Source organism: Corylus avellana, chromosome 6 (genome assembly GCF_965113065.1).
Source record: "Corylus avellana chromosome 6, dhCorAvel1.hap1.2, whole genome shotgun sequence".
Classification (NCBI taxonomy): Eukaryota; Viridiplantae; Streptophyta; class Magnoliopsida; order Fagales; family Betulaceae; genus Corylus; species Corylus avellana.
In genome coordinates, this window is record NC_142495.1 from 557976 (window position 1) to 580530 (window position 22555).

Here is a 22555-nt window from a genome sequence, read left to right on the forward strand (position 1 = left end):
CATGGCATGGCCTTTGTTATGTTATCATTAATCGTCCCACCGACGAAACGAGAATTGCCCTTGATATGGCTATTTTATCAAACAATTGGCATGGTAACCAGCAATGATTTTGCAAATCCTTTAATAAATCAAGCACAAAAACATGGGCAAAACCTTTGGCAGAACAGGAAAATTCAAATAAAAGCCTCCAGTATCACTATCAGCCGAATTGCTTACAGAAATCCAAAAACCTCATCTATTTTTAGAGTAGAAATATTATTTTCTACATGGTGTTTCAGCAACCAAAAGCCGGCCATGGAAAACATCTTAAAGTAAACATGCCAAATAGGGTGAATAAGGCAGAATGCAACACAAAATTGGAATTTCAGCTCGCTTGAGTTTGTATGGAAACAAATCAAAAACTATGGAATGGAACCATTCCCCCACGTGCCAGACTTCGAAAATAATCCTCAGGTTGCCAGAGTTATAAATGAACACATTCAAATCTACCAAGAGATTTATCCATCTCCCTTCTATGCACCGCTTCAGCCAAAATGATGATTAAAATAGACCGACCCCTGCAAAAAATCATGCCTATAATAACCAGACTTATCTATTTCATGATCTATCGCTTCGATATTGGTAGCAAAGGGCACAAAGAAAATTTATTTTGGAGGAACTATACAACCTCTGAGTGCAGAGAAATCAACTGACAAAAGCAAGAGACTGTATCCACCAAGCGTAGGGACCGTTTATTCTTGTCTTCCATGACAAGGCATCATGGTTGCTACTTGATTGGCCACCTATTAATTGGCTGCATCATCACCCTCAGGATTCTGAAAATGGTCGGTGGAAGATGACCCTCTTCCTGTTGGAACGTAGGACCACGCTAAGGCTGCAGTGCCAAGCGTGATCGCAGTAGCAATTGAACCCCAAACCCACCTTTGCCTTCTTTTCTTCACTTGCCTATCATGTCGTGCCACCTCTACAGAAACAGAAAACTGCCAGAGTTAAGAGCAAATAATGGATAACACATGTAACAGGGCCTATATGAAAGTTGGAAGCACTTGTGCAAGCATCAAATACAACAGGTTTCCATGTGCATATTCTAATTTGAGCGTGTATGTATGCGCATAAGCACACACGTGTGGATTTGTGCACAAAGAGGGCACTGTATCATCTGATCCCCACTTTAGTAGTATATAGCTTCAGGATCTCATGCCACATAAGCTACTGTTGCAATATCCACAATCATATTAAAAGGTCTAAACCTGTGGGCGCATGTGCGTGGGTGGGATGAATTACTAGACAGAAAAGGCAAGAGTAGATAATATAAGGTATCAAAATCTGACCTAAAGCATCTTGGTTCCTCTGATACATTTCCCGATTCACGACCTCATAAAAATGGAGTCTGTCATACAAACGAGCAATCTCAAAGTTCTTTGCCTCAATCTCAGCTTCCTTCTCCATCTCCACCTCAGCCCTTGCAACACCCCTCCCAATAGATTCTGACACAAACCTAGTAACATCTACCTGTTGACACAGATCTTCTGGAGGGTCACAGCCTAGCTGCTCACCCTCTGCTGTAACAGTGGGATCAGCGGGGAGCGTCAGCCCCACAGCAGATAACTGTTGCCCTAGCCTCTGCCACTGGCTTCGCATGTTATTCAGGGCTTCTTCTGCTTGCTTCCGCTTCTCTATTTCCATCAATACATTCAATCTCATTTCACACAATTCAGATTCATCATCTCGAAGAGAAGATTGTGCCCCACCATCTGAGGATAATTCTGTAGGAAGTAAAGAGTATCAATTAAGATGTCAATACTGCTATATACTCACAACTGTCTTGGTATATCTACAAAAGTTATTTAAAGACATAAATGCTCAACTTTTACCATTTCCAGCAATTATATTTTATTAACCAAATGGGAGAACCACGCAAAACAAGGTAAGATTATTCTGTGTACTAAACTCTCACAAACAAACAACAAAATTAGAGACGCAGAGTCTTGCAGTCAAGCTCCTCTGCTGGAATTTGAACACCCAACACATCCTTGGAAAAACTGGTGTGTCCCTAGCTACGATGATTAATCCTGGTTCTCATAAATATGACATTTACCAAACACCAGCGCCTACACTGTAGTTTTCATGAATATACAACATTGAAGACACATACTCAACTAAAAAAATGAAAATATTTAAAATAAAAAATAAATAAAAAATCAGGTGCGGAATTTATATTTAAGCACCTCAGTTCATAAAGTTCACATCACTAAGTTTGAGACACCAAACCTATATTTGGCAGAACTTGACCATTCACATCCACAAAGTGATGGACCTTCCCTCTCCTGTTGGTTATTCTGTTTAGAAAGCCCATTTTTTTTAAGAAGACACCATCTAATGCATTGTCTTTGAAATAAAATGTGGATTCCAAAATTACCCTCATTAACTTGAACTCAAATAAAGCAAATAGAAAGGGGAAATTCACCTTTCAAGTAAAGTAAAAGTTATTAAAATTGTGTCAATTGACTTTCAAAGAGAACAATGTTTTGGACATCCCAAAATGAATAGAATACCAACAATACAGTATGGAGGGAATAAGTATATATATATAAATAAATAATTGATAAGACTACCACAAGTATATAATAAATGAAAATTAGACAAGAAATGACTGATTACCTTCCCAAGCATCAAAAAACTCCCCCATTGGTGTGGTATGCTTCATAGAACGTTCTGCCCCATAATTATCCTCTCCATCTGTGTTGCTTGTAGCGCTAAGTGATTCCTGCGGATCAAAGAAATTTTCAGACTCGCTATCTCTTTCAACCTTCAACACATCATCTTCCCTAACCACACCATTACTTGTACTGCTGCTCCCAAGTTCCACATTACTGCTCTCGAGTTTGCTGTTAAAGCTTCCCACTTCACAGGCATGGCCACCATTCACATGCTCCTCCTCATTAGCACCAGGAATGGTGAAAGTAACAGAGACATCATCAGTTGAATGGATAACCTCAGTTTCTGCATTCTCCATATTCCCGTTGACCTTTTCATCAGTCTTCTGCTGAGAGGACACATCATCCTCAGAAAAGCTCTTCCGGAGGCGTGGCCCACGGCGTTTGTGGTTGATGATGTATGGGGAAGGTGTGAAGGAAGTGGGTGAATCTGGAAGAGGGGTTGCCTTAGGAGTGGCATAGAGTGATGGCGTTATCTGAGGGCGTTTAAGTCTCCTTTCTGTGACTGGTAAACTACTTCTGTTATCCAGCTTTGAATTAGGTACAGGTATCGAATTAGGAGGCTTTGAATTAGGAGGAGACTTGTCGACAGATTTTGAGGATCCAGGTTCTAACAACCTATCTAAAGCTATAGCACTAAATGTCGGCATGGTTCTGCATCACAAAACAGGAAAATAAGATTAAATGAAAATTCATTTTAATGAGAGGGAAGAAAAACTAACAGTTAGTTACTGAGAAACAAAGAATATAATTTGTGAATCATTTATTCGTTTCCAAAAAAAAATCTGTAATTTCCAACATCAACAGAGCCAATTAATTGTAAACGGTGGTTGTGTAAAGGATGTTGTTACACTCACGATTTTCTTTGATCAGTTGCCAGAAATGGGAAAATCAAAGATGGGGATGTTTGTAATAACACATTTTTGCATCTCAAATACCAAACAGGATTATAGTACCCAGGATATCAGCAACGCATATACTGATGCACTAAATCTAGAAAATATTTTACAATTTGATCTCCAAAACCTATAGCCAATAAAAGTAATACACATAACATTATTAGCTTAAGAATGGGAAAAAAAAAAAACAGAGAGAGAGAGGGGAAAAAACTCACACCAGATTCTCGAAGAATCCGACAGCTCCTTGGGGTTGACAAGGTAAAACTAAAACCTCTATATAACTTAGCCTAATACACTTGATTATCCCTGCTATTCAAACACGACGAGGATTTAAAAAAACTAATTTCCTGGTATTTTAATCACTCAGCCAATCTCATAATCAACACAAGATTTTGCAACTGGATGAAAGAGAAACAAGGTGAGTTTGAAACCCTAAGCCCCAAAATTCTCAATACCAAACCCTCAAAAAATCCATAACCGGTACAGACACACATGTTTTATAAATTACGGCTAAACCAAAAACTCAACCCGCAATTAAGTCTCAAAAGAGACCTAAACGCTCCGTTTGGCAGCTGCGAAAAGGCCAGAAAACAAAAAACGAAACCTCCACGCAACTCAGCCCAAATACAGCTATCTCTCCCAGCTGTACGCACAACCAAAACAACAGCAACACAGTCTACACAGACCGTAACATTCATAATTCCTACCCGCTATTCCATCCCTCGCTTCAACTCTCCCCATCACCAAACAGAATCCAAAAATTACAAAAAAAAAAAAAAAAAAACAGATCTCAAATTTTAAAAAGATAAAAGAATCCGTGGAAACAGAAAAAGTACCTTAGAAATAGAAGGAAATAGTGCGGAAGGAAAAGCTTTAAGCGCGCGCGAGAGAAGGCGAACGAAGAAGAAGAAGAAGAAGTAGAGCTGAGGAGGCGGGAGACGAGAGGCCGGTGAGTTTAGGCGGCATATTCACCTTCAGATTGGCTTGTCTTGGCTGGCCTCTTTCTCGCGACTCTTTCTTTCTTCACCTTCACAAAAAAGCCCCCCCTTCTTTTTTTAATTTTTTTTTAATCTGTTCTTCTAGTGCTTTGGCTATTTATCGCAAAGACCGCCTCTCCCTCTCCCTCACGCACAGACCGTTCCGCAAATATTTGAAACAGAACACCTTTTTGAATTTTTCTTCTTTTTTGTTTTTGTTTTACTTTTTAGAAGCTTCGCCCCCGCTTTTTCAACTGCTTTGTCATTGTATGTGCACGGAATGTCTAGAATAGCCTATCAGTAGCTGGGAAGGCCTGGTTTAGATGAAGGACGATATCGACTTTCAGTTTACGCTCGCTCATGCGACGTCGCTTTGTTGAAACTTGCCTTGTCAAACAAACTATGATGATGTGTTCGGTGAGGTCACTTAAAGCGGCGGTCTCCTTGGGAAACACGAAGAGTATATCTTATCTTCCGATGAGAAATGAATATAAGAATTTCCGATAGAAATTCACATTAATATTTTTACTGTGATCCTAATTTTTATCAATTCAGAAAATAACACAAAGAATGAGCCTCATCTACCTTAGTAGATCTCGGATAATTTTATTTAGAAGTGTTAAGGGTTAATAAATTTTTTATATTTGACTCATATTCCATTATAATTAATCATTTAATTTATAAACTTATGTAAATTTCATGTAAATCAATAATAGATCACATAAATCTAATGGTTGATTGTAATAGAATATGAGCCAAATACAAAAAACTTATTTACTCCCAGCATTTTTTTTTTTTTTTTGAAAATTTAGGATAGCTGATTAGGTGGAATTTGGAGTGCAAAAGTCTTATATATATTGACCTTTTCACTTCCAAGGAGGGTAAACTTTAATTACCTTTTTATCGCAATTACAGCTAATTAATCATATAGCGGGGATCAAATATCTACCATTGATCTATCATCTACGAAATATTGCTTAAAACACAAGTAGATGTTCCTGTCATGATTAGTTGTTACCACGGGTTTCGCGGGCTTGTTTTAGACACGGCTATCTGAATTCTGATGTCTCAAAAATGCAACCTAGGAAAGGATCAGCGAAGGAGTCTCATTCTTTTTACGTTGAAAACCAGCAGCCTTTGATGATTCCCCACTAATTATAGTTAGCGTGTGTCTAATTAAATTAAATATGAAATAATGAAAGGGACTTATTAGTGCCGTTTACCGCAAGCCTAGAGACAACAAATAGGCGGCGGTTACTTGCTAGAATTATGGACATTCCGGGAGAAATTTTTGTTTAGGAATAGAAAGTGAGAAAGTAAAAATGAGTTTAAAAATTTACTTGTTACAGTCAACTTCTATTTATAGGAGATGGGATATAAGTTATAACAATCTGAGCTAGGATTATCTTATATGGAGTGTGTAGCGGACATAATTGTTGTGACGAAAGTAATAACCAACAAATATTCTTCTTCACATGTAATTGTTAAAGTGATCATATTTTTTGTCATTTTGGTGACTTTGTAGGGAGTACAAGTTTCCCATAATAGAGGAGTCCCAATTGATAGTGTTGGTCCTCATCGACTAATGATCACAGTTCAACCCGATAGATAAATAGTCCTTTCTTATAGGGTTCGAATGGGCTTGATATAGCTCAAAGTTGCTCATGTCGAGCTCAATTTTTTCATGTTTTCAAACTGCATGCAAAATGAAAATGTTGTCTTTAAAAATACATTATTTTAAAATCTAAATCGTGATTTTACTAAACGCATAACTTAGTTTTCTAAAACCATATTTTCATTATCTGCATTTTAAAATTGCTATTTTTCGAACTACACGATTTGAAACTGCTAAGCTAAATGGACAAATAGTTAATTACTTCAATTATGAATTACCTTATTCTAGTGAAAGTAATCTGTAAACAACCTTTTATTTTGCTTGAAATATAGTTTGAATGGTCAGAAAATATAACCACGTCCTTGTAGCTCCAATCAACATCTTCGAGTAGTCCCAAACGTACACAACAGCATGAACCTTTTTCATTAAAATCTAGATTACAAAAAGATTCCGTATGGGTAAAGGATTTTGACTGTCAATATCTCAGAAGGCATCATTGCATTGGCTAATGCTTAAATAACATAATAATCTCTTGTTTGTTTGTTTGTTGGAATATTACAAGGAATAACTTAAAATCCTCGATCGTCTTCATGCTTGAGCTTTCATAAGATTTCATTTGTTTAGAGTCAACATATATGCAGATACGAATATCTCAGTTTAATAAATTAATTGGGTTGAAAATTTTCCTTCAATCTGATTTGGGAAAAATAAAAAATCCTTCTCTATTTTGTTTTCTCCAACCAAAAACACAAAAACTATCACAAAATACAAATATGATAGATGAGAACACTTTTTCGATAAAAAGAAATTAACAAATCCAATCACTTGAGAGAAATCAAATCCAAATCATGATGGCATATTGCACAAGTAATTACAAGCAAAATAAAAAGAATAGCTTTTCACTTGTAATAGATTACAGGCATACTGGAATTCTTATCCCAGGCCCCTCCCTCCTTGACATACTCTATATACCTTGCAAATTCCGGCTTGGCTGTAGTTTTCTTCTTCCGACCACCGCTGAAGAGGCTGAACAGTGGGTGGCTCTTGGTGACCTTGTTTGTAGGCTTCACCTGAGAGCTGGCTGGAAAGGCTAATTCCGGCGTTGACTTTGTTGGTGAACCAAATACTTGGGCTGGCAAGCTTGTAGACCTCTTCAAGTACTTCCCCTCCAAAGCACCAACACCACGCTCATCGGCTAATTTTTCATATGTCCGATGGTTTCTCCGAGTACTCAGGGCTCTAAACATGGCTTAATAGGGCAGGAAGCAGGAAAATGCTTGGGAATGGAAGGAAAAGGGCAGTTGACGATTGTGGATGAGAAACTAAATACTGGTATGCGCATGCCCTGCTTGACATATTAACCATGCTTCATGCTTAATTGGGATTTGTTTATTAATTTGTATCATTGTTGACATTGGAACTATTCCAACCACCCCGACCAAATGTCAAACCTTCATCCCACGGTCCATAGCAGCCTCACAAGACTTTTTCCGTCTACCATAAAAATAAGAATAATGCTCATTTTCACATTCATTTCACATTGGCCAACTTAATGTATTTCACACTAACTGATGTGCCGTATTTTAAGTCACTGAAAACACGCAACGTCAACTGCATGAAATTAGTGTGATAAATGAGTGTGAAAAGTAGTATTACTCAAAATAAAAACAATAACAAACAATCTCAAACACAAAATATTTAAAATTATTTTCACTTTTATGTCACATCAGAACATTTTGTTTAAATAAAAAACATGTTAACAATCACACGATATCATGATTTTCTTTTCCTAAAAAGTGTGGACATGGAAAATAGGTATGTTATCTTGCTTGGACATGGCAAAGAATGTCTACCAGATTGATGTGTGTTACAAATGCCTAACTTGATAAACCTTGCAGGAAATGTTCTACCTTTCTATAATCTTTGATTTCTCAGACTGATAGGCCGATGGCATTCTCCTGGCAGTGGTTACAGCCACCCAGCTACTCCCAGCTTCCTTGACCAGCCCTTTTGTGTTCAAAACGTTTCTCAGCTCATTCACAGAATCCCACCTGCCAATGGCTGCATAGAAATTTGATAGGAGTACATAATTCCCAGGCTTATTTGGCTCTAACTGCAGCAGACGGTTTGCAGCAAACTCACCCCTTGTCACATCCATGTTATGACTACAAGCATTCAACAATGCTGCCCACACGGCTGCAGTCGGCATGGTACCATGCTTAACCATGTCATGAAATAAACACCATGCTTCTTCTATCAAACCTGCCCTGCCTAAGATATCTATGAAGCAGGCATAATGCTCTGGACCCAGCTCCAAAGCATGCTTCTCCCGAGCTGAATTAAAACATTCGCGGCCTTGATCCACCAGTCCCGAATGCCCACAAGCTGATAAAAGAGCAAGAAATGTTACAGAATTTGGCAAGACACCACTCCCTTCCTCTCCCATCATTTTGTACAGCTCAAGAGCTTCAAGCCCATGCCCGTGCCTTCCATATGCATCTATCATACTTGTCCAGGAAACTACGCTTTTATTACAAATTCCATCAAACAGCAACCGAGCCCTCAAAATTTTCCCACATTTCGCATACATGTCTAACAGGATATTGCATAATTGGGTGTCATGAAGGAACCCCTGGCGTAACGCCACACAGTGTATCTGCTTTCCAATCCACAAGTCTGAATTCTCAGCACAAGCTGCAAGAGCACTGGTAAGCGCAACAACATTGGGTTTCATCAAACACATAATCGAGAATGCCTCTTCATATTTTCGATTCCGAACACACCCAGAAATCAAAGAATTGCGCATCATATCATCCTTTCCACGGTCCAAACTGGAGAACACTGTAATAGCTTCCTCTATACACCCAATACTGGAGTAAAAGTCAATCAAAGCAGTGCCCAATACCACCAAATCACGGCCCATCACGACCACCAACCCATGAACCTGCTTACCCTGACGAAACGCCTTCAAAGAGGCACAAGCTTTAAGCACAGAACACAAAGTAAACTCACTACACTCCACTCTCTCCCTCCTCATTGCTTCAAAAACACCAAGCGCTTCTTTAGCAAGACCGTGCCTTAAAAAGCTCGACAGCATAGCATTCCAAGTCACAACGTCCCTGAATTCCATCTCATCAAACACCTTAATCGAGTCACCCAAGTACCCATATTTGGAGTACATGTCCATGAGGGCAGTTTTGCTCACAGCTCCAGAGTCAGAACCCCTTTTGATCATCAGCGCATGGACCTGTTTGCCGCGCTCGTGGCCTGGTAACTTTGAGCACGCGCCCAACATCGGCGTGAAAGTGTACGCATCAAGGTCGGAGCGCGTGCAGTGCATTCGACGGAAGAGAGCCCATGCGGCGAGAGCATTGTCATCGCGAACATACGAGGCGAGAAGGGAGTTAAGCGAGTAGAGGTCTCTATGGGGCGTTTCATCGAACAGGTGGGTATGTAAGTTCTTCGAAGAAACGGTTCTGATGCTGTTGGCGGGGAAGTTAAGTGAACGCAAGTTACGCAAGGAACTGTACGAGGTAGACATCACGAGCTCATGAAAATGTTGCCAGGTAAAAATAAAAATAAAAAAGGAAGAAAAGAAGCTTGACAATATTAACTAGTTTTAAACTGCCCGTCGTTCGTCATAAGCATGTAATCTGCATGGATGTTTTCACTTTGTTTAGTGCCGCCACACTTCTAAAAGGGTGTCACAGTTAGGATTAAATAATACTATAAATTATACTTTTATTCTACAATTAGCATATAATATTGATGTCAGATTCAATATTACGAAATAATTATGAAATAAAATATATAATATATAATATCTCTCTCAGCAAGGTAAAATAGTGGTAGAATAAAAATATAATTGCTAGCATTATTGTAAATTTAATTGTTTAGTAATTCACGTGATAAATATTATATAAACTGCCTTATAATAAAAATTATAATATCTCTGGGATTAAACACCTTAATAGATTCTGTCCAAAGGCTTTGACGAAAATATGTAAGGCCAGTGGTCGATGTCCGACTCTTTCTTTAGAGCATCATATGGTCGCGTCGCGTGGCTAAATGCTTCTCTGGTAATAATGGGCTTTAGCTTATTAATGCTTACGAGGCAATTCTAATGATCCATGGCAAAAAGCTAGATCTATTTCTGGGTTTATGTTGCATCCAGAAATCAAAGCAAAATCAACCGTCAATTTTTGTAATGCTGCTTTTTCTTTCCATATATTTTACTTTACTCCGATGAACACTGGGTGGAATGTCCAATTTTGAACAGTTCATTAATATTTGCTTCTAACCTCCTCTATACTTTTGAGTTTGAGCTTACATTGATTCAGGGGCTACATAGATAAAGAGAATTATCAGATGGACATACAGATATACACTTGCAGTATAAAATTACAAAATGTGCAGCTTGATTCTATATGTGTATTCATCGTACATACTGACATCTCGGCTACCGCTCTTCTGAGTTGAATTTGTTCCAAGCTTCCTAGAGACAGAGACCAACAGAAACATAAGTAACAGCAGAAAGATATGGTTATCCAACTAGAGTGTTTCAGTCAACAAAAATGGAAGTGCAATTGCAACAAAACACTAGTCTTTTATTTATGCTAAATAGGGATATAACTCGGTCCTCTCAGGTATTCGAAGACTCGCACCGACTGACCAAGTTGTGTTGGCCAGCAATATCAGGTATACAGCATATGAAGATGAATATCAGGTATACAGCATATGTGGTATTCGCTCCAGCCCCTAAAATCTTAATGCTGCCTAGCAATATCAGGTATACAGCAGAGGCCATTTGCTTCAAATGCAAGCTAAAAATCGTTCATTCAAGACATCACAAGCATATGAAGATGAATCCCTTCACCTCCCAGGCATAAATAAAAGTAGAAATATAATAATAACTTGAAATTTGTGAAGAAGATGGCAAGCCCAGAACACACCTTCAGAAGATCAAAGACCTTTTCACATATGTACTTCTGCTGAATGCTTGCACCCCGCTGTTGTAATTTATCAGGATGAACACAAAGAGTGGCTTTCCTGTAAGCTTTCTTTACAGCAGCAGCAGTTATGACTTCTGTTAAAGGGATTGGCTGCCAACCACAGTCAGGCCCAAGGATCTGCCAATGAAGAGAAATTAGTTATACAGTAAACACCACCAAAGCTTGAGTTTACAAAGAAACTAAAGAGAAAAGGTACAGTCATTTGGTTATTCATTTGCTAGCCAAATTCAAACATCTCAATTTTACTTCTGACAACGCTAATCATATGGAGCATAATGCAAGCATAGACAATCAAGAAAAAAGGTTCTGCAGTCAATATCAGATTCTTTATAGTATCAAGTCCCTTTTCCTTTTTATGAAGCTCTTGAGAACTGCAATGAATGCGTACATTTACATACATCTCCAAGAACTGCTATGAATGGTACCAACTACCAAGTGCTTTGTATACCATAGCACCACTCAAACAAAACGGAAGAGAAGCATATGCCATGATTTAAGTAGGAAAATAGCACATACATATTGCAGTGTCGAAAGCAATGCACGCAGATTCCCTTCTTTTCCACTTGACCACCTCCTAACATCAGCATCCAACGTTTCTGCTAATCTCTGCAAACAATATTAGATCCAAAACTATCAATTACAAATATAGACAAACTTTGAAATTCTAGAATTTTCTTCTCTATTTAAAAGATTTTTACATTTCTCTCAGCTTGCTCTCTCTGAGCAAGGAGATCACGCATATTTTTCTCTGCAAGAGCTTTTGCCTGAAACAACACCAGAAAACTTGGGTTATCTTTGTTACATATTAAATAACAATCCAAATGTCGTGCACAAGGAAGAAAGCCATACTGCACGTTCAGTTGTACGCTGATGCCTCTCGAATCTAGCTTTACACCTCTGAGGTGATTCACCTTCAACTCCTTCAGATCTCTCGGCATGATAGGCAGCTTTTGCAGAAAAAGATAAGTCGTTTAGAAGCAGTCAAGCAGAAGGCAGTTGGAAATTGAAAGAGAATGAAAAGAAGTTAAAGAAAACATTTTACAGCAACAGAGATCTACAGCAGGTGCTTCCAGGGTCACATACCTCCATAAACTAAGGAAGAAGAGCTCTGTTTCATTTCACTATTTCTGAAAGAAGCCGAATATTTATCAGAAACAGATCTTTCCATTCGTTCTCTTGTCCCAAATGCAGCCTTCTCAGCCATCACTCTTTCCACGACACGCTCCCGAGCCTCTGCAGTTGCTCTCTCTATTGCGGCACGTTCTGCTCTGAGCTTGGCTTCCATAGTTGCCTTCTCGGTGAATGACTTCTCCCGAGCCTCAGCACATGCCTTCTCTAGTCTTTCACGAGCCTCTGCCATTGCTCTCTCCACAGCAGCCCTGTCTGCCTTCTCACGGGCTTCGGTATATGCCCTTTCACGAGCTTCAAGCGTTGCTCTGTCAACAGCCATTCTATCCTTTTCTCTTTCCCTCTCCCTCTCCCTCTCTTCTTCTATCTTTCTGAGGCGATCCATCTCCAGCTCTCTTTCTCTCTTTGTCCTTTCCATTTCTTTGTCTTCTTCGTTAATATTCTTCTCTTTTCTTTCTGTAGTCTGTCTAACATTAACACGGGGAGATGTTTTCTGGATGTTTCCTTTCACTTCGGGCATAGCTGGACAAGCTGCTTCTATTTTCCTTCCACTTTCAACCCAGTCTTTCTTCACATGAGTTGACATGAGTCTGTCCTTGCTTTCTTCCTGGTCCAGAACAGCCTGGGTCTGCTTAATATTATTTCCCCTCTCTCCCCATTCATGTGCAAATTTCCTCTCTGGAATTATAGGATCAGAGTCCAGTTGGGAGAGACTCTTACTTCTGTATGTCTGAGTTTGTCCAACACCAATGCTGGGTGCACCTGCCTTCTTCACATTTTCATCTAAAGGAAGCGACTTTTTATCATCTTCCATCCCAAATCGGTTCTCCTCAAGTCCCAAGTCTCCTTGAGCAACATCAGATGCTTTGCATTTTTCACCAACTAGTACATTTGCAATTTCAACAGCTTCTGGATCCTTTTCTTTATCTTTGGGTTCAGACTTTGTCGTTCCATTCTCTTCATGAGCAAGGGCATCTTCAGTTTTTTCCATATTTTCACTGTTTTTATCATTTGTGCACGTTAAGTTAGGTGCTTGAAGGTTTTCACTATCCTCCCGCTCCAATGCCCCATCAGAAACCCTAAGATCCTCCCCCTCCACGCGCAAAAAGGTTTGTTTAGCCAGTTTCAGTTTCTTCCCAGTTTTATCCCTCTCAGTTTGCCCATGCAATTTGTTAAGTCCCTTCAGTTCTTCCTTCCCACCAGCATCTTTAAGCCTCTTCTCAGTCTCTTCCCAGATACTCGCCTCTTTTGCTGTCTTCTCAGTTTCTTCCTGCTCAAATCCTTCTTTGGATCTTCCGTCATGTTCTTTTCTTTCGTGAGCCCTTTTCAGGTTTTCTCTGCCATCCTCTTGCTCAGAAGCTCCATATAGACTCTTCTCCTCTTCTATTTCACAAGCAACATTGAGTCTCTTCTCATTTTCATTTCTTTCATAAGCGTCTAGTTGTTTCTTCTCATTTTCTTCCCGCTCAAGAGCTTGTTCTAGTCTCTTCTCATTTTCCTCTCTTTCGTGAAATTCTTTTTGTTTCTTCTCATCTTCTTCCCACTCAAGAGTCTCTTTTAGTCTCTTCTCACGCTCCTCCTGCTCAAGAACCTTTTGTAGTTGCTTTTTATTCTCTTCCTGCTCAAGATCCTCTCTTAATTCTTTTTCATCTTCTTGTCTTTTGCAAGCCTCTTTCTGTTTTTTCTCATTTTCATCCCGCTCAATAACCTCCTCCTTTAATCTTTTCTCACTTTCTTTCTGCTCAAGTGCTTCCTTCAGTTTTTTCTCATCTTCTACTCGCCCTAGAGCCTCTTTAAGCTTCTTCTCATTTTCTTCCTGCTTAAAACCCTCAATTTTCCTCTTTTCATTGTCTTCCCTTTCACAAGACTCCTTGTGTCTTTTCTCCCCTTCCATTCGTTTATTAGCCTCTTTCAGTTTCAGCTGATTCTCCTTGTGCTTCATGGCCTGCTCAACTTCAAATTTATTTTCTTTCCGCTGGAACTCAGCCAGGTTGTCGCAGTTTTCTGATATATCAGCTCCAGTTGATTTTTTTTCAGTTTCTAAACGCTTCTGGGCTACTCTAACTTTCTTCTCATTCTCCACCTGTTCAAAAACCTCTCGAGCCACTTTCACCTTCTCATGCTCTTTCTGCCTGTGTGCCTCTTTAACTGTTTTTGATCTCCCATTATTTTCCTCCTGTTCACAAGCCTCTTTTGCTACTTTAGATCTCTTCTCATACTCCAGCTCATGATTTCCTCTAGCTGATTTCACGTTCTTACTATCTTCTTCTTTCTGTCCAAATACTCCCAGGGTTGCCTTTGTCTCCTTCCGTCCTCGCTCATGCATTTGTGTATTATGCACTGAAATCTGTACGTGGTTCGTCTGTTGAAGAGCCTTACCAGACTCATCTGTTCTCACCAATTCAAAAAATTGTGATGCTTCTTTCCATTCACTATCTCCATCAATTTTATCAGACCGCAGAGATGACCAGGATTCCTGGCCAAGCTTTTTCTCTGCTGATTTTTTAGTCACTTTTAGAAGTTTCTCTTCTTCAATTGAATCTGGAACTTCCTGGGCTTTCTTTCTAACCTTTTGCCTTTCCTCCCTGTTGCCTTCTCTGTGACGAGCACTCTGCTCACTATCATCCCTCAAAATAGCACACTCATCAACAATCTTACTCTCCTTCTCTTCCCTATCCAGTACAAGATTCTTTGAACTAATTTTTGCACTGCCATGAAAGCCCTCCTTCTTCCTATCCATGAGTTCTTTTGCGCTTCTGAGTTTGGCTTGAGCTTTCTTCATTGCCTCCTTCATAGCAGCTGCAGATGCCGCAGCAGATGAGCTCGCATCAACCTCAACATCAAAGATAGGCAGTGAACTATCACCTGCAGTCCCTTCAGAATCAATGCATTTGCCGTTTGAAGTCAAACTAATGGAATCTTCCATCTTGACATCTGCTAAAGGCGGTGGTCGAGAGGGCGGTGGCAATTCAGAGGGCTGCGTTCTAAGACTGATATCAGATACAGTTAGAAACGTCCCATTAGGAAGAGAACCACTTCTGCAATATCCTTTTTCAGGTTTAAGATCATTTCCAAACGTCTGTCCTCCAGCAATACCATTAGAGGGGTGTGACATGGTTTTCTTCAGATGCTTTCCCTTTATCATTCCTACACTAAAATCCATACTGAGATTGTCATCATCAGTCACTTGCAAGAATGGATTCTCATCTTCTGTGTTTTGCAAGGGAGCACTTTCTTTGAATCCAAAAGTGAATCCAGAAACAGCATGTAGCTCACTTATGTGTGTCGTCTCACAGGACATATATTCATCACTCGTCTGATTAGCCTTGTGATAAGAAATGCTGAAATCCGTATTACCATCATCAAACGACTGGTAACATTCCCCATTTGACAAGCAATGATTCTTCTCATAATGATCCGACTCTTCTGACGGAGATCCACTTCCTGCCGGAGTCCTATGAATGAAGAAACAGGACAACGTATTAGATAAAGCCTTCAATTCACTTTACTAGATAAGCTTACTACACTCCAAATTCCCCTTCAAATTTGGACAAAAACATACTCACTCCAAACAAAACCCCAACTTTAGCCAAAACGCCCAAATTCCCCCAAGTCCCCAACACTTTTTTAACTAGAATCACTCACATTATCATGGTACATTTTACAAATAGGAAACAAACAGATCAATACTACCCAATAATGTACAGGGCCTATCTCGCACTTTCCATTGAAACCCACAAACCTAAACACGCAAACACACCGTATACGTCAGCTAAAATACTCCATGAACTACAAAGAATGTTCTGGAATGTCATATATAACAGCAGGACATTACCGTTTTACCCGAAAGACAAACTAGCAAAAACCAGACATGACTAACAAATTTTTCCATTATTTAACCCATGCCATTTCGAAGTTTACCAAAAATAAAAGAAAAAAAGCACCAAAAGCTGAGAACTTGGAACATGATCATACGCACCAAGCTTCTTCTTCTTCAGAGGAATCGCGGTCCCCATCCTTGGACTGGTCAAACAGCAAGTCCTCGTACGACAGCGCACAGTCCAGACCGTCGAATCCCCCGAAGACCTCGGTGTAGTCGAAGCCGGAGCTCCGTACATCGAAGAAGACCTCGGAGTCGTCGACCGCCGGAAGATCCAGCACCGGAATGGAAGAGGCGCGTGACACGTGGAAGCTCTCGAAAATCTCACTGTAGTCCTCGGAGCGCGGCGAAAGCGTGGCCGAGGCGCCGAACTTCGGCGGTCCACCGTACACGTCATCGAACATAGCCCTGCTTCCGAAGCCACCGCCATTGTTGTAGGCCTTCCTCGCCACCTTACTGGCGCCGTTGGCCCTGTTTGGCTGGCGAGAATGCGAGAGATTCTCCATGAAAATGGAGCCTCTTTAGGGTTTTGCTTTTTCTTATTTTTGTGCCTTCTTTGAAGAAACTTATTTCTGTGTCTGTAGTTTTGTTTTCTCTCTCTCTCCCCGCTACAGAGAGTGCAGAGTCAGAAGCAGAAGAACGACAGAAAGAGAGAGAAAAGAAATGAAGTGGAAAAGGAATGCAACAAAAAGACGAAAAAGGGCTTCTGTTATTGTTTTTTTTGTTTAAAAATTAAAATTGTGATATAAAATTCCTTAACAATAATAAGATTGTTTTTTCGTATAAGAGGGGAAGAATGATTAAAACTAGTGACCTCCATTTTATTTGGCATAGTTTCAATCGATTGAGCTATTTCTTAAAGAGCGGAGACAATATAAATATTTTTAATGTGTTTTAGAGAGTATCTTTTGTTTTCAAATTTGAAATAAAAATATAAGTGGTTGAAAAAATTACAAACACATAATATATAATATTTTCACAGCTTGTAAAAGCCAAATCGAGCGAGCCAAAGGCAAAGGGTGACAAGTGGCCAATGTTCCATTGGGAATTTAGGGTAGGTTGGAATATTTGGTGTATTATATATTAAATTATTATTATAGTCCTATGTTCCAACAAAAGTGTCCCAAAATTTGGTACTGAATCTTAACCTCGTCACCCTTTAAGGTCGGTGGTGGAGGATAAAGACAGTAACTTCATCTTGGAAGCAATTGGTTGAGCTGTACAACTAACTTTAATGTCCATAGTGTCCAGCCATCAACTCTCTCTCAAATGTCCAAAATAGGCATTACCACATCTACTCCTTTCCAATTCTTACCCAACTTTAAAAAGTGATAATTAACCTTTTCTAATTGTTGTTAACATTTTTTTTTTTCTTAATTTTAACAAACAAAAAAAGAAATGCGTCAAGTAATCCACACTAGATTGAAATTGTTAACAATATCCTATCATGTGTGTGAATACATAATCAAGCCCTAGGTTTCCTCTTACATTTTTATTTTTATCAGTTTCAATCACGTGTGGGTTATGTAATGTGTTTTTTGTTCAAATTAACAAAAAATGCTAATGAATAAGACAAATTGAAAGTGCTAGGTAATTTTGGACTAGTCGATTGTACATTTTAAAGTTTGATAGCGTGATTGTACATTAGGTGTCAATTTATTGGGAATAAGTATAGGTTCTCTTGGGGGCGGAGCCAGACAATTGATATTGAGAGTACCGCTAAAATTTTTTTGAGGGTACCGAGTGGTAACTTGCATAAGAAGGAGAGAAAAAAAAAATAGATATATTTTGTGGGGTGCCATGTGGAACTTGAGTAGGAAAATAGCAAAAAAAAAAAAAAAAAAAAAAATTAAGCACGGCACCCCCAAAGCCTCAAATGGCTCAGCTGGGTTCTCCAACATGTTTTTTTATGTAAAATACCAACAACAAAAATAATAATGATAAGGTTGTTGGAAAGGTATTTTCCAAAATCAGTACATCTATTTTGACATTTATGTGATATCTAATTCTATTGAGTAATCCTTCTAGAGTCTTTTCAATTATAATGTAGCATTTAAAATCACCATTGAATTTGATATGATCATTATTAAATTTTAATCTAATAGTGATTTTAAATGCCACATCACATTTGGGAGAATTCTAAGAAGACTTTAGTCCTCCTTATATCATTACTCAATTCTATTAGACTATTAGTTATGCAAAATCGTTTTTTTTTTTTTTCCTCCCTATAAGACAATGTAAAGTGGATTGACCCTGTCCGGTTAATACAGTAGAATAAAAATTTGATTTTTAGCTTTTGTTTTTTAAATAATGTTATCAGAAATAGTTAAAATAGCTTTATTTGATGCCCAAAATGCACTGCTTTCATAAAAAACTAATAATAATGAGCTAAAAGCGTTTATTACAATATTGAAACATCATGATACGACTAATTGATGCAATGTACTTACGTAACGACATTGGCCTTAGAGTAAGTGATTTTTACGTCTATTTTTAATTAATTCTCACATATATTTTAAACAAAACACATGATAATAACATGCATTTTAAAAGATGTATGTGAGAATGCCATATTTTAAAAATATATGTCAATTTACAACATTTACAATGCTATTATAATCACTATCTCCTAATGTTCATCAGCTATTGAATCAACTTTTGCTGCTTAAAAAGAACAAAAAAAAAAAATTGATGATCACTGCCACATCATCATAATACGATGAGGGTGGGACCGGCGGCGTAGCATTTACGGATTAGCTTATTTACTTGTTCAAATCCAATGACCAAAAGATGGATAGTAGTTGGAGCAACAAGAAAATTAGGTATAAGCATAAAGGAATAAAATTGCATGGTATAATAAAGTGGGTAGATAGAGCAATTTATAACGTAGATGACATGCACACATTGGGGAAGGTTTTGATAGCGACCCAAGATTATAGCATTTAGCATTTAGTAGAAAGCCTAACTGTCCCCAATTGGTAGCAGTTGGGATTCTTCAATTTGGTTGCATCATCTTGTCCCAAAAAAGAAACTATAATATAAATAAATAAATAAAAATATATAATTAGCCTAGGGCAAGTCTCTATCTATAGGAGGTGGTGAATTGTTATCTCAGCTTACATACTTGTTTTGTCATTATCAGTGCCATTCTCTTTATTGTATCTATTCAATTCTCTTGCAATTACAATATTAGTCACTTTTGTAAGAAAATGGTATGACTTTTATGTCACATATATTTATTATAATTACGGTTACCCTATTGAGTGATTTATTCTAGCCAAAAGATATTATGAAATTGATGGAATTGATTTTTGTTATGATCTTGCTCCTTGATGGGAAGAGAAAAATCAATAACATTTAGAAAAATGATCTTCTGGCTTATGCCTACCAGTATAAAAAGATGGAATACACAATGCTTTTTATAGGTAGGTCAAGGACCCCTATTCTTAAATGTTATTGATTTTTCTCTTCCCATCAAGAAGCAAAATCAAAATAAAATCAATTCCATCAATTCCATGATATCTTTTGGCTAGAATAAATCACTCAATATCGTAACCGTAATTATAATAAATACATAAAATATATGTGATATAAAGGCTATACCTTAAATGGATTTTCTTACAATTTTTTTCTTGCAACCTGAATACTTAAAAAATTGTTGTTTTTTATGGCCGTTAACGCTAGCTAATCAGAGAATCTTTTTCACTATTAATTTTAATAGAAAAAAAAAAAGAAAAGAAGGAAAGAAGAGAAGAAATGATGATGTTTTCAAACATTAAGTTCGAAGCGACCCATTTTAAAGTCGAGTGCATGAAAATTGGAAATTGACGGTCCTAAATTTATTTGAAGCAGTCCAACTTGAATAAACTTGCAAGTGCTTATGAAGATGAGCAATGATGGTGGGAGAGAACAACCCAATGAGCTTTTTTAATGGCCATGATAGTAGTCAGCGAAACATAAGGATTTTTACAACCCACAGATTCTGCCATTTGCACTTGAAGTGCTGCAAAGATAATATTTCCATTTGTACTAGTGTGTCTATGTTGGAGACTTGAAGTTAAAGCAGTAGAACCACCCTTTTTGTATTATCTCCTTTTTCTTTTCTTTTTTTATTAAAAAAAAAAAAAAAAACAAAACAAAACAAAGAAAAAGAGGTCTGAGGTTCTGTCTTTCTTGTCCAACCTCCTAATATATATATATTTATATAACTTTCACAAATATCAAGGTAAATCCTAATTCTTGTAAATAATTTTCTATTACAGTAAGGTAAAAAAAAAAAAAAAAAAATTTGCTTATTAATTAACCAGTTTCTGTCTTCCATTAAAATAAAATAAATAAATAAAAAAAGGGGTTAGAAACATACGTGTCTCTGGCTCACTCTCAAAAGCAGAAAAAGACTAAAACAAGATTCTCGGTATCCGAATGAAATTAAGCTAAACAATGAGATGTACAGAGTATCTTCTTTTGCTTACTTTGTCTTTTGTCCCCCTCCCCAGTATAAAAGTATTACTGTTTTTCTTTCTTTAACAATATTAACTTCTTTTCTTTTTCTGGTCCAAAGATTCAAAGATATTTTGAACGCTTTCCCCACTTCAAATCTAAGATTCAAAGATTTTTATTTGTTCTAAAAAATTACATGAGTTGGCATAAAACATATAAAGAGAGTGATAGAGAGGGAAACAAATGAACTCAGAAAAAATTTTAAACTGATTTGACAAGGGTTTTTAAATTAAAAAAATACAATTATTTCTCCCTTATATGTCAAGCACGTTCTGCTACGTCAGTTTAAAAATTGTTCTGAATTTATTTATTTGACTCTCTAGCACTTTTCAAACATAAAACGCTCATAAAATGCTTAAAACTACTTTCACTTTTTGAAATAAAAACAAATGTTTTGCATGAATTGATTGCATACTTGCATTGCATGGGTTGGGATGGGCAGTTATGTAATTTAATACCAATAAAGAGGAGTTGAATTATTGAAATCCCAGGCCAGGTTGGGGCCTCGTATAAGCTTCATGCCAATTGCCAATACCAAAAAAGAGGTGGCTCGTATGGGGCCATTGTGTTGGCCACTTTTTCATCCGTCACAATCTCTGAGGGCTTGAAAAGTCATCATTCCCATATATAATAATAGATTCATTTATTTAATTATGTAAATACACTAATCAATACACTAATAAATCATTATCAAAGTTTTTGTACAATGAATGATATGATCGCATGCACACAAGCCATGTGGTAACACCTATGCAACATATATATCTTTAGGCCAATCATCATATGACAGAGTCAGAATTTTGATTCAAAAGAAATAAAAATAAAAAATATTTAAGAAAAAAAATTAATTTGACAAGCCCAAGAGTCATTTGTCCCTTTTCGCTCTTGGCTTTGCCATCGTTAAGATGGTCGATTTGATAACCAATAATTGATCAACTACTAGGGTGCATTCTTCATGGTATGATGTGTGGTACATGTAACATAGAATTGGTCCTATCTAAGATGTAAATTATTTGATCATATTATTAATTGGTTTGGTTGGTGTGTTTAGTGGCGGGCACATAGTTGGACATGGAGCCAACTAAATTATACAAATCCATGCTGTATATACTATTTGTAGTATCGTAAAGGTTAAAGAATTCCTTAACCAATTAGAAAAACATATCACAAAACATGACCCAAAAATCGTAGTAATTGAATGACAAGTCATATTTTGATTGTGAAAGTTTAGAAATCGTAAAATTTGTTCAAGGGTTAATTTTATTTTATTTTTTAATTTTAAAAGAAAGGATCAAGTTTTATTCTAAATTTGAATTTAGTCTATTAAACCCATGTGTTTTAGAGCATGTGATTCTCAAATGCATTTTTAAAAATGCATGTGAGAATTATGTACTCTAAGAACATATGTATTTCATCCATTGAAAAATTCAGACTTTTTTAGTACGTAAGAATAGACCCACCATCCACCTCCCAACCCATTAATGGTCATTGTCGACCAACTGGTCGGGCCCAATTCATTGCTAACAACCTTAACGATGGGCTAAGGTGGACAACGGCTGAAGACAACAGAGGACTGAGGATGGCGGAAACAATAGCCATAGATGATAAAGAATGGGTTATTGCCTTATTGGTGATAGGCTAGCCTAGACGATGGCCGGTGGTGGGTTGAATAGAGTGGTGGTCGACAATGAACTTCGATCTGGTGGCTGTGACCATTAGATTGGGTGATCCAACCACCCTTGCACGTTGGTTGAGGGTGCCACCAACTAGGTTGAGAAGAGAGGCTGATTTTATTCCAGTTAAAAATTTCGTCGTGTGGTGAATATT

At 37.8% G+C, this 22555-nt stretch overlaps 4 protein-coding genes across 5 annotated transcripts; all 4 read right to left on the reverse strand.

Annotated features, from left to right (window-relative positions):
- Positions 1–217: 217 nt before the first annotated feature.
- Positions 218–4749, reverse strand: LOC132188566 (uncharacterized). 2 transcript variants are annotated; one of them, XM_059603060.2, is made up of 4 exons: positions 4453–4749; positions 2662–3371; positions 1332–1766; positions 218–964 (listed from the first exon to the last, which is right to left on the reverse strand). In XM_059603060.2, exons 2-4 carry the CDS (start codon positions 3365–3367, stop codon positions 786–788), a joined length of 1320 nt encoding a protein of 439 aa, XP_059459043.2. In that variant the 5' UTR covers positions 3368–3371; positions 4453–4749; the 3' UTR covers positions 218–785. The 2 variants fall into 2 exon arrangements, with proteins under 2 accessions (XP_059459043.2, XP_059459044.2); XM_059603061.2 differs by lacking the exon at positions 4453–4749 and adding an exon at positions 3832–4067.
- A 2251-nt stretch (positions 4750–7000) lies between these two features.
- On the reverse strand, positions 7001–7657 carry LOC132187791 (uncharacterized). The gene has a single exon (XM_059602229.2). It carries the CDS (start codon positions 7453–7455, stop codon positions 7108–7110), a length of 348 nt encoding a protein of 115 aa, XP_059458212.1. The 5' UTR covers positions 7456–7657; the 3' UTR covers positions 7001–7107.
- Positions 7658–7764: 107 nt separating this feature from the next.
- Positions 7765–9756, reverse strand: LOC132187790 (Tetratricopeptide repeat (TPR)-like superfamily protein). The gene is made up of 2 exons (XM_059602228.2): positions 8119–9756; positions 7765–7819 (listed from the first exon to the last, which is right to left on the reverse strand). The coding sequence occupies exons 1-2, from the start codon at positions 9747–9749 to the stop codon at positions 7816–7818; spliced, it is 1635 nt and encodes a 544-aa protein (XP_059458211.2). The 5' UTR covers positions 9750–9756; the 3' UTR covers positions 7765–7815.
- Positions 9757–10468: 712 nt separating this feature from the next.
- LOC132186798 (Chaperone DnaJ-domain superfamily protein) lies at positions 10469–16852 on the reverse strand. The gene is made up of 7 exons (XM_059600859.2): positions 16328–16852; positions 12304–15803; positions 12070–12167; positions 11919–11984; positions 11737–11826; positions 11161–11337; positions 10469–10703 (listed from the first exon to the last, which is right to left on the reverse strand). Exons 1-7 carry the CDS (start codon positions 16732–16734, stop codon positions 10668–10670), a joined length of 4374 nt encoding a protein of 1457 aa, XP_059456842.2. The 5' UTR covers positions 16735–16852; the 3' UTR covers positions 10469–10667.
- Positions 16853–22555: the final 5703 nt, after the last annotated feature.